The sequence below is a fragment of the Moschus berezovskii genome, chromosome 14 (assembly GCF_049115385.1).
Source record: "Moschus berezovskii isolate FMDL1 chromosome 14, NW_MosBer_1.0, whole genome shotgun sequence".
Taxonomy (NCBI): domain Eukaryota; kingdom Metazoa; phylum Chordata; class Mammalia; order Artiodactyla; family Moschidae; genus Moschus; species Moschus berezovskii.
The window spans coordinates 31,447,265-31,474,997 of NC_142473.1; the positions used below are offsets into that span (position 1 = coordinate 31,447,265).

General features: G+C 47.1%; 3 protein-coding genes across 3 annotated transcripts in view; all 3 read right to left on the minus strand.

Moving 5' to 3' along the window:
• BUD13 (BUD13 spliceosome associated protein) overlaps positions 1-5,707 on the minus strand; it is a 32,126-nt gene extending 26,419 nt beyond the window's left edge. Inside the window, exons 1-3 of the mRNA XM_055423071.2 lie at positions 5,522-5,707; positions 3,285-3,378; positions 1,374-1,458 (exon numbers count right to left, since the gene is read on the minus strand). Of these exons, the coding sequence (XP_055279046.2) occupies positions 1,374-1,458; positions 3,285-3,378; positions 5,522-5,664 (322 nt within the window). The 5' untranslated portion in view covers positions 5,665-5,707. The remainder of the gene's footprint in view (positions 1-1,373; positions 1,459-3,284; positions 3,379-5,521) is intronic.
• A 1,915-nt stretch (positions 5,708-7,622) lies between these two features.
• ZPR1 (ZPR1 zinc finger) lies at positions 7,623-17,686 on the minus strand. Its single transcript, XM_088842948.1, has 14 exons — positions 17,477-17,686; positions 17,133-17,294; positions 16,639-16,729; positions 16,192-16,262; positions 15,155-15,241; positions 14,886-15,008; positions 14,067-14,114; positions 13,828-13,894; positions 13,347-13,417; positions 12,580-12,669; positions 12,003-12,113; positions 10,695-10,781; positions 9,025-9,090; positions 7,623-8,231 (listed from the first exon to the last, which is right to left on the minus strand). Exons 1-14 carry the CDS (start codon positions 17,645-17,647, stop codon positions 8,097-8,099), a joined length of 1,380 nt encoding a protein of 459 aa, XP_088699074.1. The 5' UTR covers positions 17,648-17,686; the 3' UTR covers positions 7,623-8,096.
• Positions 17,687-20,232: 2,546 nt separating this feature from the next.
• On the minus strand, positions 20,233-22,227 carry APOA5 (apolipoprotein A5). Its single transcript, XM_055422487.2, has 3 exons — positions 22,149-22,227; positions 21,920-22,025; positions 20,233-21,184 (listed from the first exon to the last, which is right to left on the minus strand). Exons 1-3 carry the CDS (start codon positions 22,195-22,197, stop codon positions 20,233-20,235), a joined length of 1,107 nt encoding a protein of 368 aa, XP_055278462.1. The 5' UTR covers positions 22,198-22,227.
• Between the last annotated feature and the right edge of the window lie 5,506 nt (positions 22,228-27,733).

Sequence of the window (27,733 nt, forward strand, 5' to 3'; positions counted from 1 at the left end):
CCCTAAAACTACAAAACTAGTAAAGAATAAATATAGGTGGAACATTCTTTGACATAAATCATAACAGTATTTTCTTGGCTCAGTTTCCTTAGGCAAAAGAAATAAAAGCACAAATAAACAAATGGGATCAAATTACACTAAAAGCTTTTGCACAGCAAAGGAAACTATAAACAAAATAAAAGACCAGCTATGGAATGGGAGGAAATAACTGCAAATGAAGCAACCAACAAAAAATAAAATCTAACCCAATCAAAAAATGGGCAGAAGACTTAAGTAGACACAATTGCAAAGAAGACATACACATGGCTAACAGGCACTTGAAAAGATGCTCAACACTGCTAACTATTAAAGAAATACAAATCAAAACCACAATGAAGTATCACCTCACACCTGTTAGAATGGTTATCATCAAAAAGTCTACCAAGGGAATTTGTTGGTGGTCCAATGGTTAGGACTCTGCACTTCCACTGCAAGGGGGCATGGGGTTGATCCCTGGTCAGGGAACTAAGATTCTGCAAGTCATGCAGCATGACCAAAAAAAGGAATACAACATATTATTTTAAAAAAAAAAATTCTACTAATAAATGCTGGAGAGGATAAGGAAAAAAGGGAACCCAAGTGTAAACTGGTGTAGTCACTATGGAAAACAGTATGGAGTTTCCCTGAAAAACCAGAACAGAACTACCATGTGATGGAGCAATTCCACTCCTGGGTATATATCCGGGAAAAATAAACACGAATTTAAAAAGATATAAGCATCCCAATGTTTACAGCAGCACTATGTCTATAGCCAAACCATGGAAACAACTCAAGTGCCCAGCAAGACACAATTTTTGGTTTAAGAAGTTGTGGGACACACACACACACACACAAATATTACTCAGCCATGAAAAATGAGATACTGCCATTTGTAGCAACATGGATGGACCTATAAAATATCATACTAAGTGAAGTCAGACAGAAAGATAAATATTATATGATAGCATTTACATGTAGAAACTAAAAAATAACACAAATGAATCTGTATACAGAACAGAAACACACTCAGACATAGAAAACACACTTATGATTACCAAAGGAGAAGGGGGAAGGAATAACTTAGGAGTATGGGATTAACAGATACAAACCACTATACATAAATTAGATAAGCCATGAGGAATTACTGTACAGGCCAGGGAACTATATTCAATATCCTAGAATAACTTAAATGAAAAATTATCTAAAAATATATATATACACATAACTGACTTTGCCATATACCTAGAACTAACACAATATTGCAAATCAGTGATACTTCAATTTTAGGGAAAAAAAAAGATAAAAGTCTTCCCCTATTAATGAGAAATTCAGATTTATCTGTTACTGGAACTCACTCCCCAGAAGCTTCCATTTAGCACTGGAACGGAAGGCTTCCATCTGCTTTACCTCTTCTGGCCGCTCATCCACAAACTCAGCCACCTGTGGAAGTGAGAACAAGATTTTAAGGAAATCCACAGGATCCAGCCAAGTAGCAGGGCTATCTGAAGAACCTGAAGCTATGACTATTCCACTCCTAACAATACATGGCTCACAAAGACAGAAAACAGCCCTGAAGAAACAGATAGTGGTCCTCAGTTACACGTGCTCCATAAACATGTGAATGTCACTGGATGGTTTAATTATAGATCTTTCTCTGACTCATCAATTTCCCTCCAGATGTTCATTTCTTTTATTACAAACCTTTTTATTAACCTGGCTGGTGTAACAACTACTACTCAAAGCTAAAAGCTAAACTCCTTTTACCTGTTTACCACTCCATTCAGAGTAAAAACACAGGCAGGGTTCCTGTCATACTTATCATTCATTAAGGAATTTGGACTCTTTATGAAAGCTTTACTGTAGATCACAATGATAGTTTTTCTAGAATCCCACCAAAAGAAGTCATTAAAATGTACAAAGACTCATAGAATCCTTAAGGGATAAGACCAAATTTCCTATCATCCAAATTCCCAAATAAATCTGGAATCTTCCCTACAGTATCCTTGATAAATGATCACTCACATAGTCCCTCCTGACAGAACCAATTCACTGACAGGGAACTCATGTTACAAGGCGGTCTGCTGCACCTGGGTGCTAGAAAGTTCTTAGTTGTATTGGGCCCGTTATCTACCTTCCTGTAACTTCTTTCTATCGAACCAAGTTCTGACCTCTGATGCAAATGATCCTCTTTCCATATGACAGACCTGCAACTATGAGCAAAGCACTGTTTTGTGCTTTACTTTTATTTTCTCACTCAGTCTTCACAAAAGCCCTGCAAAGGAAGGCTCCACATTACTAAGAGAATATTATAGCTCAGAGATGTAACTATCTCCTTTCCACCTTGTTTCTCAGCAATTCTGAGCAAAAGTCCCATGGCCATACCAATGCTAACTTATTTACCTATACTTCTGACCACCTGGCTCTTACTTATCCTTCAAAATTCAATTCAGATATCTCCTATCTTTCAAGGAATCTCCCATCTTCATGGGCTAAAAAATGTGCTCCCTCCCTTGGGTTCTAAGAGCACTTGGCACATATGTGAGGGGTTTCCCCACTGGTGCAGCTAGTAAAGAATCCACCTGCAATGCAAGTGATGCAGGAGACACAGTTCAATCCCTGAGTCAGGAAGATCTCTGGAGAAGGAAATGGAAACCCACTCCAGTATTCTTGCCTGGGAAATCCAGGGACAGAGGAGCCTGGCAGGCTACAATCCATGAGGTCGCAAAAGAGTCAGACACAACTTAGCAACTAAACAACAATAACATATGTGAACTATATCTCCAACATTCATCATATTGCTGAAATTATTTGAAATTCAGTCTCCCATTCTAAGGGTATGACCTCTAAACACTATATTCTATTAATCTGCATATCTGCTGTACCTAGGCAAAAGTATACAATTTTAAAGCTTAGCTGAATCAGTAAATGAAAGGAGCAAATAACATTTCCTTTCATTGAAACTGAACAGTGTTTTTAAGGTAAGTTCCAACAAACTGAACCATGGCTAATTCTAATCACGACTCTTTATCACTGACACTGAGGAATCCTGTCTCTCTGTGATCAGTTCCCACTTCTAGGCAGATGGAGCCCTCCATATACAAAGACTGTATATAGGCATCATCAAAGAAAACTATTTTAAAGTAACTCCTGGAAAACGTCACCTCTTCTGTGACCTTAACTTTTCTCCTTACTATCTACCTTGCATTGGGAGCCAAGATTAAGAGGCTTGCATTTCAAAGTCCTCAGAGCCTCAAATAGATACACACCACAGGCAAATCTCCATCATCTTCCTCTTCCTCCTTTTCTGCTTTAGTGGTTGAGATAGATGTCCAGCTCACGTCATCATCCACAATTCGCATGCTAAAGGTGAAAAATAAAAGACCAAAAAAAGAAGAATCATTCTTGGATAACAGCCTACAAACGTTCATCTCTGGTTTTAGGCTAAAGCTCAAAATCCTATAAGATCCTATGGTCCATTCTTTGCCAATATGGCCAATTTCATCTTGCACCCTACTCACTGGTCGTCTTCTGATGCCTGCTGCTGCTGCTAAGTCACTTCAGTCATGTCCGACTCTGTGTGATCTCACAGACGGAAGCCCACCAGGCTCCCCCTTCCCTGGGATTCTCCAGGCAAGAACACTGGAGTGGGTTGCCATTTCCTTCTCCAATGTGTGAAAGTGAAAAGTGAAAGTGAAGTCGCTCAGTCATGTCTGACCCTTAGCGACCCCATGGACTGCAGCCTACCAGGTTCCTCCATCCATGGGATTTTCTGATGCCTAGAATGAGCCAAATTCCTTTCCATATCCGTTTCACATATTTTGTTCCTTCCCTCTGCTTATTCTTTCTTCTTCTTATTCTACTCTTCTTATTCTTTACTGGGAAACTCTTAGTCATTCTTAAAACCCTAGCATATATATAAATTCCTTGAGCAGACCTTACAAAACTAACTATGCCCCTTACCTCTCCCAACTAAGAATCCATTACATATTATTGGAGTACTTTCATTTATCACAAAGGAAATAAATCAACTAGTTGCATAATTAGTTGTTTAAAGACTGTATCCCCATTAAACTATAAGCTCCATCAGAGTAAGGACAATGATATCTCATTCAAAGTGATATCTTCACTGTGATAGACGAAGTACTCAATAAATGTTTGTTACATGGGTCAACTATGGATGAGTCCAAAGAATAATGACTGCCATGATGTAAACCATTATTATTATTATTTGAAAAGCCAGATTACTAATCACAACAACCATTTAATATAAGTGATATAACTGAATATTACTGACTTTAAAGATGAAAAAACGGAGGCTTAGAGAGATGAAATACCTTGTCCAAGGCCACACAACTCACAAAGTGGCAAAGCTAGGACTGAAAGACTGGTCAATGTTACTTCAAAGCTCAAGACAATTTCACCACAAGGCACTGCCTCCAGGAAATCCACACAAGTCAGAGGGGTCAGAAGACAGCAAGAATAACGCAACAACCAAAGAGTTAACTAACTAAATCGGTTAGTTCTTTGGAACTATTTGACTTTACAGGGTATATTAGTTTCTTAGAGCTGCCTAACAAAGGACCACAAACTGAGTGGCTTAAAACAACAGAAATGTATTCCCTCACAGTTCTGGAGGCTTCAAGTCTGAAATCAAGGTGTGTGCAAGGCAATGTCCACCAGGAAAGGCTCCAGGGAAAGATCTTTCCTTGACTCTTCCAATTTCTGGTAGCCTCTGTAAGCTGCATAAATCCAGTCCAGCCTCACCCTCCATCTTCACCTGGTAAGTTTTCCCTTTAAGCCTGTTTCTGTATCCAAATTTCTCTTTTATTAAAAGGACACCAGTTTATACTGGACATCTTAAATAATTATATCTGCAAAGACCCTACTTCTAAATAGTGTCACATGCTAAGGTTCTGGTTTGGAGGGGAGCGACAGTACTCAACCCAGTACACTAGGCCACATAAGTTTTCTCGTTTGAAAAGTGGGGATAGCAAAAATATCTACTTCTTAATACTGTTATGACTCTTAAATAAAATCATGTCTGAAGTGCTTACAACGGTACCAGGCACATGACAAGAATGGTATAAACGTTAGTTGTCATTGTTGGTAGTAGTAAGAGAAACAGGAAGTGAGCATAGGTGAGGACCAAGTCCTTGGCTTAGGAGAACCCGCACGTGCTGGGCCGCTAATATCGCAGCACAGAGCCTTTGAATTCTTTTCACCTTTATTCTCAGGACACAATATTCACTCTCTGCGGGAGAACGGAATGCTACAAAGGGGGGAAACGACTAATAAAAGTTACAACCCGGCCTGAACACACTGGAGAGACTGCCCAGGGGCGCGAGCAGCGGCCTGAGAGGGCTCTGAGCACAGGCAGGGTCAGGCGAGCAGTCAGGGGCGCGGGGCCGCCGGCGAGGAGCCCAGCAAGAGCCGGGCCGAGGGCGGAGCGGGACGGTGAGGCGCGGCGGGCCGCGCGGACCCCACCCTCCCAGGGCCAACTCACCCCTTGCCGCCGGCCCCGCTAGGCTTCGGCCGCTTTTTGCGACGCTTGCGGCCGGACTCAGGGCCCCCGTCGACGCCGGCATCTGCCCCAGACAAGTAACGCTTCAGGTACTCCGCCTTGGAGAGCGGTGGAGCTGCCGCCATGGCAGCAGAGGGAGACGGGTCGGGGCTGGGGACAAAACTGTTGAACGCGAAACGGAACAGCGGCGAGCCAGGGGGCGGGGCCAGGGCCGGAAGTGACGTCCTGTTTGGAAGTGCTGGGCAGACGTGTGCGAGTTTTGGCATCTTGGAGAACTGAAGAACAGGAACACGCACACTTCCGGGGCCCACTCTACATCCCCTCTGACCCGGCAATTGTGTTTCTTCTCTTCGTCCTTCCATCTGCTTAAACAACTGTGCAACAAGTGGTCGCGAGGCTACATCCATGACTCCAACAAGACTTCTGCCCCCAGCAGCTTCAGAAGCACCATAGTAGTAGTTAGGAACGTGGGCTCTGGAGTTGCAATCCATCTACGTTTGAGTTGTGGCCCAATAACTTGCTAACTGTGAGAAGCCTGGGGCAAGTTACTTAACAAAATGGGGATAATAATGACATGGAACTCAATGACTAGGTAGACTAAGATAATATTACTGTGCAAAGTGCTTCGAAAAACAGCTGGCACATTGTGTTTAATTTTTATTAATATGTTTAGGAGGAGAGGAATCTGCTTTAAGGGGCTTTCAAGAGAGGAATTCAGGATTCCAAACCCAGTATAATTATGATGAAAAATATGGTAGTGTCTAACCTATGTAACTTACCCACATTTGATACTGGTTGTCTGTAGATTTTGTGCAAACTCTTCCCAATGGAAAGAACCTGGATCTATTGATATTTTCAGCATGGCAAAAGAGAGAAGCTAGAGAATGAATTCTAACACTCAAGTTTGGAAAGGTTTTTCTTCTTGAGGTTTTAAGAGCTGTACTTGAATTAGCTCATTTAACCCTCACATTGCTCACATGGTTTTATTACCTTTATCTTACAGATGAGAACACTGAAGCTTGGAGAGATTAAGTTGCCCAACTTCACATAGCTAGAACATTTGACCCTTGGGATCAGACACTAAAAAAGTGGGGTGCAAGATGTAATACAAATTTTTTGAAAAATAGTTTGTATATTTATCTCACCATATGCTCAATTTTTTGGCCACTGTTTTAAGGAATATATATTAGTCAATGAGGCATTATTATACTTAATAAATAAAAACGCGTATCTTGGAACACAGGTTCAAAAAATACACGATAGAACAGGTTTGAGATTACTGCCCTGAGGCCTGAACTTTAAACCACTGGAATACTGAGTGGTCATGGCACAGGCCCAGGAAGACAAGAAGGCTGTCTCTCTTAGGGCCTGTGAGAAGGGGGCACTGGATTGATAGGGCATCACGAGCTGGAAGGCCCCACAGGTCCATTCACAACACCACCTTGGCATCTAGTTCACTTTAACATTATCTCAAGCTGAACTCCACAGCCCAGCATCCTCCCTAGTGTCAGTAGGCATTGGGAAAGTCTCACAGTTCTGCTCCAGGAATGTTACCAGTAGAGTCCTCTCAACCCCATCACCTCCTGCCCATTTCTGTCTTCAGTTCTACCTCTAACCATTCTACTCATTACCAAACCTTATCCTGACAAGACCAAGCTCAGGTCTTAAGCCTACCTCACAGGGCTCAAGGATCAAATGAATTCAAAACCAGTGGCATGGCCAAAGAGGGGCATGGATTCAACCCCTGGTTGGCTCTTTCTCTGCAGTTCCATCTAATAAGGCAAATGCCCTGCCTTCCCTGCTTGACATTCCTCTGTAACATGGTGAATCATCTGACACTGTTCTTGTTGGCTCTGACAACCCCCACCCACTCTGTCAACTCTCCCCACTACACCTGAAGCTCCGTGAAAGCAGAGCTTTATTTTCTTCAGTTCTGTGATGTACCTGGCACAAAGCAAGCACTCAAACATCTACTGAAGGAGTGAATGAAATGCCAGCTCCACTCCCCAAGTTACAGTTGCTCCACGAGAGAAAATTTTCTTCAGGAGGTTGAATTCTACCAGCATATCAAAGACACAGTGAATTCAGAGGCCAGTGCCATCATTTTAATGAGAACTTCTTCACCTGTCCTAGACTCCCTCCCCTCAGAAGACTCTTTCTGTTGAAAGTCAGTATTTTATTACCCAACCCAACTCCCAAACTCCAGATGTAGAATCTTCCACCTTCTCCCAACTCTTCCGAGTTCCAGCCCTACGTGAGAGCACTGTGTGGAGGGAGGGTAAAGACTTGAAAGGAAAAAAGTGACAATGACATGCCCAATGGTTCATTTCTGGGTTTCTTTCCAAGCCAATTCAAATGCTTCAAAGTAAGGTCAAGTAACCCAAGAGGTTTGTATTTCCATCAAGACTGTTCAGTGTGTGCCCAGATCTCCGACTTAGACCAGGTGTCCTCCCTGCACAGGCAACGCCTGCTAGGGGGGCTACTCCAGCCTTTTCCAAAAGCAATAAATAACCCCGTCATCTGAGTAGCGCTGAAGGCTGGCCAGGAACCGCCACTGCTACCGCTGGGCAGGCAGCCCTGTCTCATAGCCCTCTGTCTTCATGTCGTTGAGCCCCAGCTCCTCGTTTTGGTCAAATGTGCGCTTATAATGCTCTACCTTCATCTCAGGATCATCTTCAGGTGCATACACATTCTACAAAGCCAAAGACAGATCATCAGTGCCTCTGCCATCGTACCATACCACTTCCCCCTGGCAACTTCCGAATTTCCATTTTATCAAGACCTTAATGAGTTTTAATTCTTTTTTTTGCCAAGCGGCATGCAAGATCTTAGTTCCACAACTACGGACTGAATCCATGCACCCCTGCAATGGAAGCACAAAGTGCTAACCACTGGACCACCAGGGAATTCCCTTCATTGTTTCGAAGGGCCTTCAACACCCAACAGCTAGGCTCAACTCATGGACAGCAACAGAGCTCACATGGGCTAGGAGTGGGACTGCAGGGAGAAAAACTTTCTATCTGCATCTTCTTACAAAGAAGGTAGCATACTCTTAATTGTGGAGCAATCGTAGAAAAGTTTTGCCTGATCCATAATAACTACTCAGTAAATGTTAAAGTTACCATCAATCACCAGAGTATCTCCCTTGTCAGCTTAAAGTTTCCCATCTTGGCCTCTGGACAAGGCACCATTTCTCCTCACTCTACAGCCAGATTTACAAAATGAAAACTCCATGTTGTACTGAGAGCTGCAACTCCAGCTAGACTAGAGGAAGAAGGAACCTGGGAGTCTCCTTTTTTTCCTCTTGACACACAGTCCCTTCTACCTACCCCCTTCCTCCCTTATGTTCCAATTTCTGCTAAAAGTTTCCCTGATAAAAAGCAGTTCATTTAGAATTGAGTGTCTCAGTTTCTGGAGAACTGATATGTATTTAAGGAAGGTCAGAAAAGACATCTCTATGAAACACCAGGGAAAGTCTACTGTACCTGCAAGTAGCTGTTTCCTGCTGGATCATCCATAATAAAGTGAACCTTCAAAACACCCTCGAGGATCTAAAGGAGATAGAATTCAGCATGATCATATAAATCTTACATAGCTCCTTACAGGAAAGAGCTGTGTCTGCCAGCCTAATTTACAAGCAACCTAATTTACACTGCAGAATCCCCCAAAGTTTTAAGAACTAGTGAAATGAAGGTACCTCTAGAAGTGGAGTGGAGAGGATCTAAAATAAGAGGCTTTGACAGTTATGTAAGAAGCATCCCTATCTCCTCTCTCACCCCAAACAGATCAACAATTGCCCTTCCTCCATCCCAAGAGCAGACGCTGTGGAGAAGTGAGCACAGAGCACTATGGCCTGGGGGACACTGACCCAGTGGAGGGTAGAGCAGAAGGAATCCAGAACAAGAAGTTAAGTGAATGTAGCCTTATTGGAAACACACACCCCCAGTCCTGTTCCCACACTGGGCTCTTAGAACACTGCCAGCCACACCTTCACCCTCAGGCCAGGAAATGGAACACACACTGTTGGGAATCTGACCAGCCCAAGAGGAAACACTTAACAACTCAAGCATTGGAGTCACCTCAACAAAATGGCTAAGCTGAATCCCTTCCAATGACCCAATGTCAACAAGACTCACGCCACTCAGGTGGTAGTCCTCTACTTTTAAATAGACAACCAGTGATTACCAGACATCTGAGCAAAAGCCCCTAACACTGAAAGACAGAAATCAAATGGGAAGAAAAAAAAAAAAAAACTTACGAGGAAATGGAACCTATGCAAGGAAAATTAAACATAAGAAAAAAATATTAATATTCTCAAAGAGAAAAAAATACTACATCCTTAATACAACAGGATGCTATTTAAAAAAAAAAGCAGGCAGAAAGTATTGAAAGATGAAAAAAAAACACTTGGAAAATCAAAATGTCAGTGGAAATGAAAAACTCAATTAAAGGGCTGGAAAATTACTCTCTGACAGTAGAGCAAACACAAAAAAACAAAAATAGGACAAAAAAAAAAAAATTACAACCAGACAAGTCAGTCTAACATCCAAAACAGAGATTTCAGAAAGAGAAAACAGAGAAGCAGCAACACAGCATTCTTTCCAAGCTCCCTAGAAGCCACATGACTTTCCAGATTTAAAGAACCCACCAAGTGCTTAGCAACAGTGGTTGAAAACTGACCCACAACAAAGCACATTCTGAAATTTCACATCACAGGAGACAGAAAGGAATCATAAGATAGGTCACAAACAAAAGATCAGGAAGCAGAATGCCTTCCAATCTCTCAACAGCCAAACTGAGAAACTGGAAGACATTAGCAGCAAATTGGAAGACTTAAGAAATTCTGATAAAAAATTATTTCCACCCAGAATTCTATCCCCAGCCATTCAGCTTGTACAAGAGCAGAATAAAGAAAGTTTCAGTCATGCAAAATCCCAGGAATTCTACTTCCCATGCACTGTCTCATGATGCTACTGGAAAAGATGCTCTATCAAAAAAAGGGAGAAAACCAAGAAAGGAGATGGCGTGGGATATCGAAAACAGAAGAATTCTCGACATGTTAGATATTTTTATGTGGCAAGAAGGTGTATATAGCCTCCCATTTGTTCGCTGGAACCCCAGGACCGTAAACACTGACCAGCCAGAGTCCTCTCACCTGGTCCAACTTCTGACTAAACTCCTGCAGTTTCTCCGTCTGGCCAGGACTGGAGCTGTCACCCAGTGTGAAAGGGTTCTTGGTTACCTGCAATAAATGGCATCCAAATTGCTAGAATACTGGCTCACTGTTTGTTAGGTTTAACCATAAACCTGATGGAGGCGGGGAAGGCAGGAGAGGGGTGGAGACAAGGGATGCCCATTGGGGAGGTTTGGTATCTATTTATTCTACACCACCTTTTGACCTAGGCAGTCACTCCTAAGACTGTGTGGATTAATCTGCCAAAGTGATAATGGGCGACATGAAACAAAAGCTATAGAAAGGTTCTTAAATACGAACTCTAGTCCTTGTTTGAAGAAGCACAAAGTAAAGTTCAATTACAAAGACAAAATACCTAACAACTGAGAATCAATTAAGTGAAATGATTCACTAAGAGAACAAATATATGGGTTAAGTCAATACATGCATATACATGTATGTTCAGGAGTTTCAGGTACTAAAAGGACCCTCGTCCCCCCATCTTACAGTGAAATGAATGACTTACTCAAAACCAAAAAATGTCTGTATCAGCCCAGAGTCAGGCCTGAGATTTTCCACTCTAAACTTTCCATAAACTAAATTAAAAGACGCTTACTCCTTGGAAGGAAAGTTATGACCAACCTAAATAGTATATTAAAAAGCAGAGACATTACTTTGCCAACAAACGTCCGTCTAGTCAAGGCTATGGTTTTTCCACTGGTCATGTATGGATGTGAGAGTTGGACTGTGAAGAAAGCTGAGCGCCGAAGAATTGATGCTTTTGAACTGTGGTATTGGAGAAGACTCTTGAGAGTCCCTTGGACTGCAAGGAGATCCAACCAGTCCATTCTAAAGGAGATCAGTCCTGGGTGTTCATTGGAAGGACTGATGCTAAAGCTGAAACTCCAATACTTTGGCCACCTCATGCGACGAGTTGACTCACTGGAAAAGACTCTGATGCTGGGAGGGATTGGGGGTGGGAGGAGACGGGGACGACAGAGAATGAGATGGCTGGATGGCATCAGCGACTCGATGGACATGAGTTTGAGTGAACTCCGGGAGTTGGTGATGGACAAACAGGCCTGGCAGGTCACAAAGAGTCGAACACAACTGAGCGACTGAACTGAACTGAACTGAATGTCATAATCCAAAATAATGTTTAACTCAAATCAGCTTAAAAATAAAGAAACCTCGGTTATCAGCTCCAAAACCCAGGACCTTTGAGGCCTCCGAGCCTGTTCCCCCTCAGCTACACTGTGAAGCTCCATGCACTATCCTCAGAGGACTCACCAGTTCCCGGATGTCTTTCAGCATCCCCTCCAGAGTGGTGAACTTGCCCCCAAGAACAGCCATTCCCAGTTCAAATTCCAGCTCTGGGATTTCCACACTGCATGTCTCAGACTGCAAGGTGAGAGATCAAATTAGGCTTTAAATCAGGAGCCCCTGGAGAAAGCTAACCAGCATCCTCCTGCCAAATTAATACTACCAGTAACAGTCTGGGGACAAAGTCAGCTGTCCCAGTTTTCTCTGAATCTCCAATTAAAGCCAGACTCACTCCTGAAGCCAACTTTGAAAGGGGACATTCTGAGTCATGGCTCCAAGCTGGCAGGCATCCTGTCATTAAGAGTCCAGAAACAAGGGCCCTTACAGACACTAGAGGCAAAAGGCTGCCATGCATCAGAAAGCGCTCCTGGGTCACCTTCTGAATCTGCACTTCCAACCATCGATTAACTCTACTCAGGGACCCTCAAACCCAAGGGAGTAAGGAGGTACCTCACAACCCCAGGACATGATTGGGAGAAGACAAATTTCCCCTTGACACAGAGCCATGTGTGAAAGAGAGTCACCTCCCCATGCAGGCTGTCACCTTGAGCAGATCTCTGGTCATATCTGAGGGATCGGTGATGTGGAAGGTGATCCTGGTGCCCAAGGGCTCCACAGCTCCTCCAGATTTCACCTGCACAGATGGTAACAGTGTCAGCAGCAGCAGAGGAGACGCCATCCTCACCTAGGGCAGGGAGTCTGGAGAGGGGGAGGGGATAAAGGCTTGGACCTCCACTCAGGCCCACTACTGGCTTCCAAGGACAGTGCCTTCTATACTCACAATGGCAGCAGTCACCCATGCTGAAATCAAACTGAGCGGGCCAGGAGCAGAGTGCCTAGCACCAGCAGCCTGCCAAAACGTACCCCACATTGCCAAGAAACTGAATTCACCTTGAAAGAAATGACTCGAGGTTGAAAGGGACTTTTAGCTGCATCTAATGGGTAGATTCCCTTTATAGTTTTTCTGGTTTAAGAATTTAAAATTTATGCTTGAATACACCCAGGAAAAGGGAATTTACAACCCTCCAAGGCAGACCGCTCTATCTTCAGACAGGCCCAGAATTATTAAGCCAAAATCTGCCTCCCTGTACTTTCACCCCTCTGAGAGGTAAGTCAAAAAATGGGTCTCTCTCTTCCATATAATTAACTCTGAATGTCTTCAACAAGTTATGTTATTTCTAACTTTTCTCCTCTAAGCTAATTTCTAGTTGCTTCAAGAGCTCCTCACCCTAAGCAGCTTTAGAAAGGAAGAAAGTTCAATAGGGGTTACCCTCAAGTTAGGCTTCTTCCCAAATGACGAAGCCCACCCACCTCATTGGTCCGATGGCCGCAGTTCTCGCAGTTGGTAGCCATGATGATAACCTCCTTAAAGTGAGGGATTTCTGGAAGAGGGAATTAAGGAAATCTGCTTCCAGGAGAGCAAGACCACCCTCTGGGAAAGAACAAACCCAAACCTCCCACACAAACAGATGCTGGTCCCAGGACTGCAGCAAACAGATCACAAGCCTACCTCAGACAAGCCCCCAGAAGAGGGCAAGGTCACCACCCACAGTGAACCGCGCTCATCAATATTTGACAACATGGCTCAGACCACACACAAGAGCCTAGAGACCACGGCCTAATTTTCTCTTTGAACCCAAAAGCCAAAGTGCACAGTCTCATCAAAAGCAACATCCTCCTCATCACTCAGAATAAAGCATATGCTTTCCTTGAAGGAAATATTTTCCAGACTGAATATAATGTTCATGCCCGAGTCAGATGAAGAGCAACCCAACGGCCTGATGAAAGATACGAACTAGCTTCATGTTGGTCTGGGCTGGAGCATTGCATTCTGGGCAATTTGTGTTGAACTGGAGTACCTGGAACACAACACGGATGCAGGGTGAGCCCTCCCAGGCGGGTGAGCCCTGCTCAGGCTAAAGAATTCTACTGTGCGCTGGTGGCCACCCATGCTGCTGCTCAGGAAGAGACACTGAGCGGAGTCAGCCTCAGCCCACCACTCCTTCCTCCATGAGAGCCAACGTGACTCACTTCATTTCTGATATCTTCCTCTTCCGGCTTCTCTTCTGGTGCCTCTGCCTAAAGTAGAAGAGACGCAAATCAAATGTTGGCACACGGACCTCAGCCTCCCCTGGAGGTGAGAGAAGATGCTCTGGCTTACTTATGTCACCTGCCACCTTGTGGGTTTAACAAGGAAGTCAGAGAGCAAAGCCCTGGTCAAGGGAAGGACAGAGCTGACGCCAAGTAACCCAGTTCAGTTCAGTTCAGCTCAGTCGCTCAGTCGTGTCCGACTCTCCGCGACCCCATGAATCACAGCACGCCAGGCCTCCCTATCCATCACCAACTCCCAGAGTTCACTCAAACTCATGTCCACAGAGTCGGTGATGCCATCCAACCATCTCATTCTCGGTCATCCCCTTCTCCTCCCACCCCCAACCTTTCCCAGCATCAGAGTCTTTTCCAGTGAGTCAACTCGTCGCATGAGGTGGCCAAGGTACTGGAGTTTCAGCTTTAGCATCAGTCCTTCCAATGAACACCCAGGATCGATCTCACTTAGAATGGACTGGTTGGATCTCCTTGCAGTCCAAGGGACTCTCAAGAGTCTTCTCCAACACCACAGTTCAAAAGCATCAATTCTTCGGCACTCAGCTTTCTTCACAGTCCAACTCTCACATCCATACATGACCACGGGAAAAACCATAGCCTTGACTAGTCGGACCTTTGTTGGCAAAGTAATGTCTCTGCTTTTTAATATACTATCAAGGTTGGTCATAACTTTCCTTCCAAGTAGTAAGTAACCTAGAGTGCAAGGTAATTCCAGAGCATTCTTCGCTTCTTCAACGCACTCACCTGGAGCCCCAGCATCTCCTCCTGCTGCAGAGTCCGATTATAGTGTGTGATCACCAGGGCGTCATCTTTCCGGGGAGCATGTGGGTTTTCCACAAAGCTGTTCCCTGAGGGATCATCAATGATCTAACATGGGTAAAGAGAGAGCAGTTACAACAAGAAATCACCTACTATCCTCCATCTAACACTAAGGCACCACGGGAAAATCTCAGACAGTCTTATTGGTCTCTCCTCCCCTAAGTTTGGGGCACCTGGAGTCCCTCAATACTCACTAATGTGAAAGGAGAGGCCACTTGCTTTAGTTCTTTCAGTTTGCCAATGAATTCATCAATTCTTTCAGCCACAGCTTCTTCGTTCACCTGACAGGAACACAGAGTAGAAGATCAGCCCTGGGGATAGACCTTATGCCCCCATCACTTCCAACAAGAAGTCACGACCCATCTTAGTGTAACTGAGAACACACTCAGGCTTCACAATAAGAAGCAGTAAATAAGGACTTCCCTGGGGGTACAGAGGATAGGAATCCGCCTGCCAATGCACAGGACATGGGTTCAGTCTCTGGCCTGGGAAGATTCCACATGCTGTGGAGCAACTAAGCCCACACACCTAGAGCCTGTGCTCCGCGACAAGAGAAATCATTGCAATGACAAGCCTGTGTACCACAACGAAGAGGAGCCCCCACTTGCCACGACTAGAGAAAAAGCCCACGCGCAGCAGTGAAAACCCAGTGCAGCCAAAATTTAATTAATTTAAAAAATAAACTAATAAAAGTAGCAAATAAGTTTGAAGTTTATGGGTGGTGCCAGACAAGTCTCCTTTTCTCACTCCTTCAGCTATTTAGTCCAGGCATCTGTGCCAGGTAACTGACAACAGTAAATAAACGAGAACCCTTTCGTGGGGCTCTGGTTAAAAAACACCAGAGACTTATCTGTCCACTTAAGAAGACAGATGACTAAACTTATAATTATATTATTTCATATATATATGTATATATAAAATGTCATAATAAATATTAGACACAATGGGGCACTCAGGAAGCAGAGATAGACCCAAGGGTATTAGGAAAGGCTCTTCAGAGGTACGGTACAGTGTCTGTCTGAGAAGAGGCTTCAATGTACAGTGGAGGAGGGGAAGTGGAAACGACAGTGGTACAACATATGTAACATCCAGGCAGCTATCGCATCACCAGTCGCTTCCCCTCAAAGTTCTCCAACATTCAGTCAGAGACAGTTCAGCCACATGGGAAGGTGAACAAGTGTACAGAAGAAATTATTCCCTGAGCTGCTGCAATGAGAAAACCCCAGCTCACCCTTCGAGTGGGCTGATCCTGCTCCAGGCCAGAGATAGCGCGGCTGATCAATCCTTCAACAGTGGTCAGAGCTGGTGAATAAGAACAAAAGACAGGTCAGGCTTCACTTTGCCATCAAGTGCCTGTGTGACCCTGGGCAGTTCACTGAACTGTCTGGGCCTTGACTTCACCTATAAAATCAAGGAGGCAGAGAACAAAGTTCCATTTACCTCTAGTTAAGAGTGATTATTACAGACAATTCTGTAATAAGTATGTCACAGTGTTACTATCACTATGTACTATGTTAAGCTACTTTATCTAAGCCCTCTGCTTAGGTAAAACCAATGAAGATCACAAGGATGTGGCCAAATCCATACATAAGCCACTACACCTGGCACCAAGAGTTTTGCAAGACAGTAAGATTCAGGTCAGGCATGAACAGCGCAAACACTCTAATCTTAAATATACCTCCTTTCTGGCTGAAGGCAGGAATTTCAAAATCCAGCTCTGGGATCCTTGTGGTGGCAGAGTCAGTCTTCACTACTTCTCTGTCCATGTCCTGGGCAGAAAGAAAAACCTTCAGTTCACAGAAGTCAACAATACAGGAGCCCCCAGCCCAGCTGTCTTCTTTCCTCTCCCCACTGGGAGCAGTCCAGACTGCTCCTGTGGAATTGCACCTTGATGTGAACCAGCTACCCAACTGGTTAGAGTATTATTCATAAACTACAGCTCATTTGATACCTTCTGATACTACTGCTTCATTTGATACCTTACAACGAATGTTCACAAGTCTTACTGCACCTGCGCAGATGATGGCACCAACGCCATTTTACAAAGGAGGAAACTGAGGCTTGGACACTTAAGTGGATTCATTCGAGGTCCGACCACCTGGACCGAAGCTCCGACTCCAGTCCCCAAGCTTTCTCCAGCACACCAGGGTAACTGCCCTGGGCCCCTCTCACCTCCTGAGCCCTGACAGTCAAAGTGTAGCGCACTCCCTGGTCCTGGATCCTGCCCGCAGACTGGATCTCCGTGTTGTTCCAGCCACAGTGCTCGCAGCAAAAGGAGCTCACGATTATTTCTCTGAAGAAGGGGATCTTGGTGAGCAGGAGGCGCGTCATGCCCTGAGGAAGCAGAAAACAGTTAAGGAGAGTACCAATGAAACTCCCAACCCCCGATCTACTGCGCCCCAAGCGTGCCTCGCGTCCAGGTCCTCAGTTGGGCCAGCCTGGCAGGATCGCCGACCCCCGCTCCTCCCCGCCTCTGCCCAACCCTCCAGAGGCGCGCGGCCGCACCCCTGCCTCACATTGCGGTAGCAGTTCATGCACAGCGACTCGATCTCAGTGGGCTGCTGCTCCTCGTCCTCAGCACTGATAGGCCGGAACAAGTGCCCCGGCCCGGGATCCCGAGCCGGGGCGGGCGAGGGAGCGGCAGCCGCCGCCGGGAGCCCAGGCTCCACAGCACCACCGGCCGACATCACCACGCGAAGATCAGGACTCAACTTCCGGCTTTTGCCTCCCACTCTTGGCCCCACCCCTTCCTCCTGCACTTCCGCCAGCTACTCCCACACCCTCCCGCCCCGCCCCTTCTTAAAGAGGCCGCGGACTCCTCTCGGAGACGTATCTGGCATGGTTTCCCAGTTGCCGGGTAATTCGGTCCTGACTTGCGAAGCCAGCCGGGTCCAGGCTTTGCCTCCACCTCAATTCCGGCGTCACTGCCCTCAGGGCGTCCTCTCAGACACAGGGCAGTTTTACTGATCCTTTGTAATAGCTCCGTAGCACAGGGTTCTAACTGCTGCTAAGTCACTTCAGTCGTGTCCGACTCTGTGCGACCCCATAGACAGCAGCCCACCAGGCTCCGCCGCCCCTGGGATTCTCCAGGCAAGAACGCTCGAGTGGGTTGCCATTGCCTTCTCCGATGCATGAAAGTGAAAAGTGAAAGTGAAGTTGCTCAGTGGTGTCCGACTCTTCACGACCCCATGGACGGCAGCCTACCAGGCTCCTCCATCCATGGGATTTCCCAGGCAAGAATACTGGAGTGGGTTGTAACTATTGGTCCACAAGTCTAACTACAAGAGCCTTGACCACAAGGGGCCTGGCCATCCATAGGTATCCCCGAGGAGGTGCACTCCGGCCTGGATTTGCTTGGATGCACCTTTGGGCCACATGCTGCATCAGCTCTAGATCACCCTCCCTTAGTCCCTTTATCATTCTCTCCCCATCTGTTCTTCTCAGTCCCTATTTCTGTCCAAGTAAACCCCTGCCCAGATTCCAGCCTCAAATACACAGCCTTCACCTTTACTCCTGCCCCGTTATCCCCATCACATTGGACCTCAGTTGACTCACCCCCTCCTGGTTTCCTAACAGCCTGGTTTCTTTGGGGGGTAAACTTTTCCTGGGCATGTTTCCCCCAGTTCAGTTGCTAAATCGAGGGTCTCATGGGAGAGGTCCAATCTGCAGGCTTATGAGGCCAGACTGAGGTGGGGTTCATGATGTGAGGGAGTGTGGCGGTGAGAACCCTGTGCCAGGCAGGCTGAGCTGCCCAGGAAGAATGCTGCCCAGGACGTTCCAAGGGTACAGGACTGGGTGTGCTTACCCTCTCCTCTTCCTTCCGCTTCACCCTCCCTCAATTTCCCAGGGAGATATAAGGTGCTGGGTTGCTCCCAAGTGGTGAATCTGTACATAGGGAATGGTGGAGGTGAGGGATGTAAGATTTTGAGGGTCATCAGTTGAGAAGATTGTCAGTCATAAAAAGAGACATTGTCAAAAAAGAGGCCATTCAAAATCTGGAACAGCAGGGACAACAAAGACAGACCACCTTAGGAGCCTGTATCTTATGCACACTGTCCTGCGATAAGCAGATGGGTGAACCATGCAGGTGCAAAGGAAGGATTTCCAGTGTGCTCAGTTGCATCCAACTCTCTGTGACCTCAAGGACTGTAGCTCGCCAGGCTCCTCCCATTTTTGCATGGGATTTCCCAGGCAAGAATACTGGAGCGGGTTGCTGTTTCCTTCTCCAGGGGATCTTCCTGACCCAAGGATCGAACCCACATCTCTCGAGTCTTCTGCATTAACAGGCAGGTTCTTTACCACTAGCATCACCTGGGAAGCCCAAAGGGTCTCTAGCCCAGGCACAAACAGCTGTCAGCCCAGGCAGAGCAGCAGCCCTCCAACAAAGCTGGACTGGGAGGCGATCAATGAGAAAGAGTAGCGAGGGACTGGAGGGGGTGATGGGGTGCTTTGGTGATAATGGTGAGGCCACTGCTTTCAGACATAGTCCAAATGAGAGTCACACCAGGCAAATAAGCTTCCATCATAATAAGCATCTATTTCACTTGTGTCAGAAGTCTAGACTTCCACCTGGAAGTTAGGAGGGAGGGGCCAGAGATGGGGAGGGCACACAGTAGGCTCCCCAGAGAGTTTAAGAAGCCCCCATAGTTTGGAGGGCTCAGTGGACTGTTTAGATGTAGTGTTATGTCAGGAAACCCAGGCTAGGCTCAGCTCCCTCCCATCACAACCCACACCATTTGGCCCCACCAGTATCAGCCAGCAGAGACACACACACACACCATCACAGGTTCCCCTCATCACCTTCTCTTTCTCCCTCTCTTCCTCCAGCAGAAGCTGTTATGACAGCGCTGGGGAGAAAAGAGCTCTTTGTGGGCCAGTTGTAGTCGTGGCCACCAGGTGGCCTGAGTGAACAGAACCAGACCCTGGGATAAAGAGACACCGGCCTCCAGCACCATGGCAACAGGCTTGCAGGTCAAGAGCTCCTGCATAGAGTGTCTCTTTTCTGCCCTCTCTCGCGATCCCAGAATGGAGCAACTCAGGAGGATTCCCAAATGAGCACGGGAAGCCGAATTTGCAAAGCCTGGTGAATGTAATGCATCCGGATGGGGGAATTGCAGGAGGCCCTGAGGCCTAGAATAACAGCCCTTTGGTTGGCCTCAGCTATCCTGTGCAGGACCCTCCACCCTCTGCCCGACTGGCCTCTGACACGCACATAGCATCTTGTTAGAGGCTCAGATTGCGGGCTCCCCAGAGCGCGTGGACAAGCAGAACCTCAGGGCTCTCCCCCATGGCCCGGACTATGGTCGCGAAGGCTATAGTTGATGTCTTCCCACAGGTCGTCGAGGCGGGCCTGCAGCTCGCCCCGGGCCTTGCCTCTGTCGGCTTGGAGGAACTCCGGGGCAAAGGCACTGTGGCCTGGCGGAGGCGGCGCCAGCTGCTGTTGGACCTGCTCAGTCTCTCGGTCAATGGCATGAGTGAAGGCGGCAATCTGCCGGAAGGTGTCGTGGCGGAAAGCCTGGAGTCGTTGGCGCACCTCCTGGGACAGCACCTGGGGATCGGGTTGAGCTACTTCCTCCGCATCGTCAGCGCGGGCGCCAGCAAAGGCGCTGAGCTCCTCGCGCAGCTGGTCTAGGTTCTGCTGGATGCGCTCGTGCAGGGCCTTGGCCTTGAGCATGAGCTTGCGCGAGAGCATCTGCACGCAGCGGCTGAGGCGCGCAGGGCTGGCGATGGCGTGCGGCGCCACGCTGCGGTGCAGCTCCTGCACGTGGTGCCCGATGCCGGACACCAGGCGCTCAGCGTAGGGGTGGAAGAGCGCCTTGACGCGGCCGGTGTGGTGCGCCACGCGGTTCTGCAGCTCCTGCAGCAGACCCCGCGCCTCGTCCACGCCCCCCAGCAACTGGGCCTTGGTGCCCTCTCCGACCACGCGCAACTGCTCCTGCAGCTCGTGCACGCGCAGGGCCACCTGCTCCATCAGCTCCACCGTGTAGGGCTGCAACTGCCGCCGCAGCCCCTCCAGGTTCCAGCTCACGCGCTCATGCACCTCCGCCATGTAGGGCTCCAGACGCGCCCGCACCTCCTCCAGCTCCTCCTGCAGCTGCTGCCACATGCCCACCGGGTCGCCTGGGAACCCGGGAGCCTCCCTCCCCTGCCCGTTCAGAGGGCCCAACTTTTCCAGGAACTTGTCCATATCGCTGAGGTCTGGCTCAAGTCTGTCTTTCAGGCTCCTGGGGGGAGGGGACAGACAATCGAGCCTTCAGTCTGCTAGCCCACTCACCTCTGCTCCAAAGACATCTCTCACTGATCCTCTGGGGAAACCAGGAATGCAGGGCGGAGGCCCCAAGCCAACAGCGACTCCTAAGGCAGGAATTACAAATGTGGCACAGATCAACAATGATCTGGACAACACACATCCTGATCAACACTGCTCAATTCCTTGTGCACAGAGGCACCTGGACTCTCACATATTCCTTTCGTTCTGGAAGCTGCAACGGGGAGTCCCTTCCCCTGCTCCCTGGTCCCAGGTTCCAGCAGGCATGAAGGCAGCAGATTTAGAGAAATCAGAGGCGGCTGCCGGCAGAGGGTGCCAAACAGCTCAGGACCGCCAGGATAGCCGGCAGAACTAGCACTGCTTTGTTCTCTTCCCAGGTGGCGCTAGTGGTAAAGAACCCTCCTGCCACTGTAGGAGATGTAAAAGACGCGGGTTCGATCCCTGGATGGGGAAGATCCCCTGGCGGAGGGCACGGCAACCCTCTCCAGTATTCTTGCCTGGAGAATCCCATGGACAGAAGAGCCTGGTGGGCTATGGCCCATAGGGTCGCAAAGAGTCGGAAATGACTGAAGCGACTTAGCAGGCATGTTCTCTTCCCAGGGAGTATTGGGAGGTTGAGGAATGGGGCGGCAGCAGCCATCCCACCCTCTGGGGTCTTTTCCCTTCTGCACCCCTTGCCCTAGCCACTCACGGGGGCTCTCGTGCCAGCTTCTGCTGCTGCTCCACCTTGCCTTTGTCCCCACTGCTTTGGCTGAAGTAGTCCCAGAAGCCTTTCCGTGCTTCTGTGGCTGCAAGTACTGTGAAGAGGGAGGGGGTGAACAGGGGCTGGCTTCCCGTGGAGGAACCCCTCAGTCCACCCACACCTCCAGGGAGAACAGCCCACCCACGCCTCCACGGAGAAGTCAGTGTTGGAGACTCACCCGAGAGGAGGGCCAGAGCCCAGGTCAGAACTGCAGCCACGCTTGCCATGGTGTTCTCTGAGAAGAAAGGTGAATGGAGGCCTGACGCAACTGAAGAGGCAAAGAAGGGACACCTCTCAGGGGACACCTCTTGGGGACTGCCCCCAAATCTGTTAACCCTTCCCTGGGGTGTAGGGAGCACAAGCTGTCAGGGCTCAAAAGGACTGACCTAGTTGAACATGGCTGCCAGGGAAAGGATGTCTTCCTGGGTTGGGGTGGGATGCTCCTTTTTCATCTCATCAGATCATATGGAGTGTAGAGCTCAAACTGCTTAGTAAATTTCCCTCCCGTCCACTGCCCCCAGACCCCAGGAGCAGCTCCGTCAGCCACTTCTGCCCCCATTCCCCTGCTCACTTATTCCTGTCCCCATTTCACTGTTGGGAAAACAGAGGTTGGGGGGTGGAGGAAAGAAGAAATTCTGCCACAGTGCTCCAAGAGGAGGTCCTTAGTTCTTAGACCCCACCCCCAGCTCTGCTCAATCTCCTCCCTTGGGAAGCCGACCCACATTCCTCTGCCCCGGCTGCTCACCTGCTCAGTTCTGGGCACAGAGAGCAGACATTCCGCTTTATAGTCCAGGGCCTGGGCCTCTGGCAACACTCGCTCTGAGTAAATACCACGTGGAGGTTCAAAGAGGGATGACCTCAGCTGCCTCCCCATGCTTACGTCCCTTTTCTGGCACCTAGGGGGTTAAGAGGAGAAGGCAATGGCAACCCACTCCAGTACACCTGGAAAGTCCCATGGATGGAGGAGCCTGGTGGGCTGCAGACCATGGGATCGCGAAGAGTCGGACATAACTGAGCGACTTCACTTTCACTTTTCACTTTCATGCATTGGAGAAGGAAATGGCAACCCACTCCAGTGTTCTTGCCTGGATAATCCCAGGGATGGGGGAGCCTGGTGGGCTTCCATCTATGGGGTCACACAGAGTTGGACATGACTGAAGCGACTTAGCAGCAGCAGCAGGGGGTTAAGAAGTGCCCTAGTATCTGTGTGTTTCCCCAGTAGAAAAATGCTTCCTGGAAGGTTTTACACAGAGTGGGCCTGAATTCCTCATGCAGTTCCCGCTAAACCCACGACCTCCAACCTTCCTGCAGACCTGCTGGCTGGCTCACCGATAGAGACAAGCCTGTTTGTTGCTGAGGGCCCTGCTTTTACTCAACTGCCCAGAAGCACTGTGTCCCCAGACAGACAGGGACAGTGTCTAGCTGCCAGCCTGAAATTGAGCAGCCCTTGACAGCTCTACCGGGAGCTACTCAGATAGCCTGGGAAGAGCCAGCATCAGTAGGCTTGAAAACCCACCCACCTCCCACTTTATAAAATAATCCTGAAACAAGCTGGGGGAGTTAGATGTAGTGAGAGGCATCTGGGCCAGGGGACATTGGGCCCAAATAGTGGGAGCAGGAAGAGGATTCTCCCTGTGGGGAAAGGCTGAACCCTACCTACGGGGCCTCTGAGGAAGAGAAACCAAAAAGCCCAGACTTCCTCTGGTGAATGCCCACTCCATGTACTTAAACACATACATTCATAAACTCCTGACTTTTACTTCTAAATGTACCTTTTTTTTTTTTTTATCTGTTTATCCTTGTACTGGATCTTTGTTGCTGTGTGCAGGCTTTTCTCTAGTTGCAGCGAGCAGGGGCTACTCTCGAGTTGTGGTGCATGAGCTGTTCATTGCGGTGGTTTCTCTTGATGGGGCTCACAAGCTTTAGCTGCTCCGTAGCATTTGGGATCCTCTCAGACCAGGGTTCAAACCCATGTCTACTGCATTGGCAGGCAGATTCTTTACTACTGAGCCACCGTGGAAGCCCTGTAAATGTATCTTGATCTCCTCTCCTCCATTTCCACCACTGGTTGCATCACGGCCCCACTCGCCTCTCACCTGGACCACATTCGTAGCCCCCGGCAGGTCTCCCTGCCACAATCCAACCTATTCAGTCTACTCTGCTGTGGCTGTTCCCAACCCACTTCCAGCCTTTTCTGCCACACAAACCCTTGGCATTCCCTGAGCATGCCACCTTTTTCAGGACACTAAGCATTTGCACCTGCCGTTCCTTCTGTTTGAAATATCCCTTGGTGAACTTATATTCATTTTTTTCAGTGTTAGTTTGTATTAGTTAATGTTAGGCTCAGCTGCAAATGACCAAAAGAAGGAGAAAATTAATAGTTTAAACAAAATGGACTTCTATTGTCTCTCATGTAAAACATAGACCAACTAAGCCTCCTTCTGTCTTGTTGCATTATCATCCTCAACAAAAGCTCATGTCCAAGTTTCAACTGCTTCAGCTCCAGCCATCAAGTCTACTTCCCAGCCAGCAGGAAGGACATGTTCCCTCCCTTTAAAGACACATCCCAGAAATTGTTTAATGACATCCCATTGGTCAGAACATAGTCACGTGGCTATACTTAGCTGAAAAGGAGAATGGGAAATGTAGTCTTTATTCTGGATGGCTGTATTTCCAGCTGGGAAAGAGTTGTATTATTCAGGAAGGAGAGAAAAATGCTTTCAGGAGGACAAGAGTAGGCGCTGCTGCACAGCTCCAATATCACTCTAAATGCCCTATTCTGCCCTCACCCATCTCTGGAGACAGATGATTCCATACTAACCATGGAACGTTTTGTATATTCCTGGAGTATAGCACTTACTATCCTACTGTGCAATGATTTGCTGACATATATGAGATTTCTCTGAGGACAGGGACTTTGTCTAATTCATCTCCATGTTCTCCTATTATGTTTGTCACAGCACATAATACATAAAACTGAGTGATTGAATTCATTTTTTCAATTGATTAAGGAGCTAAGGTTTAGGGATATTAAATGAGTGTCCATCATCACCCAGTTAAAGGTGCAGCCAGAATTGGAACCCAGGTGTTTATCTCTGATAGCTCAGAACAGCATGGAATGGGGCAGAAAGGGTAAGGAGAACAGGAGCTGGTTATGAAGGGTCTTGTGCAAGCGGTCACTGTAGGTTACGTGATGGAAAGATCACTCTGGAAGCCTGGAAGACAGAAGGCGAGGAGACTGTTTAGAGGCTGTTTTGAGTAACCTGAGAGATGATGAACTCTCTGAACTCAGGCATGGCAGTGAGGGTTGGTAGGAGACAATATATTTGAAGGAATTGAAGTAGTGAACTGACAGTACCTACTGACTGGTTGGATGAAAGAGGTGGAGAGGAAGGAATCCAGATGTTTCCCAGGTTCCTGGGCAAGTAGGTCGATGACTGCATAACTTGTGTCCATTCAACAGATGAACAGGAACAGTTAAACAAAATATGCTATATACATATATAGAAGGGAATGTTATTTAGCCTTAAAAGGGAGTGAATTCTGGTACGTGCTACAAACGTGGATGGATCTCAACAACACCATGCTAAGTGAAACAAGCCAGACAAAAGGACAAATCTTGTGTAATTCCACTTATACATGGTACCTAGAATAGCCAAACTCAGAGACAGGAGGTGGATCAGAGGTTGTCGGGGACTGGGGAAGGGAGGAATGAACATACATGTAGCGCTCTTCTTTCGGTTTCATTCCCACAGGGGCTGACACAGGACGTTGAGTAGAGTTCCTTGTTCTATACACTAGGTTTGTGCAAGTTGTCTATGTTACACACTGTAGTGTGTCTGTGCCAATTACCACTATATGGTTTAAAAATCCTTTCTGGCACTCTAATGCTTTTTGCTGAGGCTATGCTATAAAAGGTGGCAAGAATACTCAGAAGAACTCTCCAAAAAAGATCTTCATGACCCTGATAACCACGATGGTGTGATCACTCACCTAGAGCCAGATGTCCTGGAATGTGAAGTCAAGTGGGTCTTAGGAAGTATACTGTGAACAAAGCTAGTGGATCTGATGGAATTCCAGCTGAGCTATTTCAAATCCTAAAAGATGATGCTGTAAAAGTGCTGCACTCAATATGGCAGCAAATTTGGAAAAATCAGTGGTGGCCACAGGACTGGAGAAGGTCAGTGTTCATTGCAATCCCAAAGAAAGACAATGCCAAAGAATGTTCAAACTACTGCACAATTGCACTCATCTCACACGCTAGCAAAGTAATATTGAAAATTCTCCAAGCTAGGCTTCAACAGTATGTGAACCATGAACTTCCAGATTTCACTGGATTTAGAAAAGGCAGAGGAACCAGAGATCAAATTGCCACAATCCACTGGATCATAGAAAAAGCAAGACAATTCCAGAAAAACATCTACTTCTGCTTCATTCACTGCACCAAAGCTTTTGACTGTGGATCACAACACACTGTGGAAAATTCTTAAAGAGATGGGAATACCAGACCACCTTTCCTGCCTCCTGAGAAATCTGTATGCAGGTCAAGAAGCAACAGTTAGAACCAGACATGGAACAACAGTCTGGTTCAAAATTGGGAAAGGTGTACATCAAGGCTGTATATTGTCACCCTGCTTATTTCACTTCTATGCAGAGTACATCATGCGAAATATCTAGCTGGATGAAGCACAAGCTGGAATCAAGATTTCCAGGAGAAATATCAATAACATCAGATATGCAGATGGTACCACTGTTGTGGAAGAAAGCAAAGAAGAACTAATGAGCCTCTTGATGAAAGTCAAAGAGGAGAGTGAAAATGTTGGCTTAAAACTCAACATTCAGAAAATGAAGATCATGGCATCTGGTCCCATCACTTCATAACAAATAGATGGGGAAACAATGGAAACAGTGAGAAACTATTTTCTTGGGCTCCAAAATCACTGCGGATGGTGACTGCAGCCATAAAAGAAAGCAAAACACACTTGCTCCTTAGAAGAAAAGCTATGACCAGCCTAGACAACATATTAAAAAGCTGAGACATTACTATGCTTAGAAGAAAAGCTATGACCAGCCTAGACAACATATTAAAAAGCTGAGACATTACTATGCTTAGAAGAAAAGCTATGACCAGCCTAGACAACATATTAAAAAGCTGAGACATTACTATGCTGACAAAGGTCCATCTAGTCAAAGCTATGGTTTTTCCAGTAGCTGTGTATGGATGTAAGAGTTGGGCCATAAAGAAAGCTGAATGCCAAAGAATTGATGCTTTTGAACTATGGTGTTGAAGAAGACTCTTGAAAGTCCCTTGGACTGCAAGGAGATCCAACCAGTCCATCCTAAAGGAGATCAGTCCTGAATATTCCCTGAAAGGACTGATGCTGAAGCTGAAGCTCCAATAATTTGGCCAGCTGATGCAAATAACTGACTCATTGGCAAAGACCTTGATGCTGGGAAAGATTGAAAGCAGGAGAAGAGAATGACAGAGGATGAGATGGTTGGATGGCACCACCAACTCAATGGAAATGAGTATGAGCAAGCTCTGGGAGTTGGTGATGGACAGGGAAGCCTGGCATGCTGTAGTCTATGGGGTGACAAAGAGTCAGACACAATGGAGGGACTGAACTGACTGAAGCTATAAAGTATGCACTTGATTGTCCGAATCATCATCATCACCACCGTTTCCATCATCACCACCACTTTTCTGTGGTGCCGAGGAGACACCTGGAACCACATTTCCCAGAATTCCCTTCTCTCTGTGGG

What these genes read in the sequence shown, in the direction of transcription:
- ZPR1 (XM_088842948.1), bottom strand. Translation starts at nt 17,647, where the DNA reads ATGTCGGCCGGTGGTGCTGTGGAGCCTGGGCTCCCGGCGGCGGCTGCC. An exon ending in TGACTGTCAGGGCTCAGGAG is followed by an intron (nt 16,730 to 17,132) that starts GTGAGAGGGGCC and finishes CTTTCTGCCCAG; the next exon opens with GACATGGACAGAGAAGTAGT. An exon ending in TGGCCTCTCCTTTCACATTA is followed by an intron (nt 15,009 to 15,154) that starts GTGAGTATTGAG and finishes TACCCATGTTAG; the next exon opens with ATCATTGATGATCCCTCAGG.
- APOA5 (XM_055422487.2), bottom strand. Translation starts at nt 22,197, where the DNA reads ATGGCAAGCGTGGCTGCAGTTCTGACCTGGGCTCTGGCCCTCCTCTCG. An exon ending in GGCTCTGGCCCTCCTCTCGG is followed by an intron (nt 22,026 to 22,148) that starts GTGAGTCTCCAA and finishes CCCTCTTCACAG; the next exon opens with TACTTGCAGCCACAGAAGCA. An exon ending in AAGCTGGCACGAGAGCCCCC is followed by an intron (nt 21,185 to 21,919) that starts GTGAGTGGCTAG and finishes CCCTCCCCCCAG; the next exon opens with GAGCCTGAAAGACAGACTTG.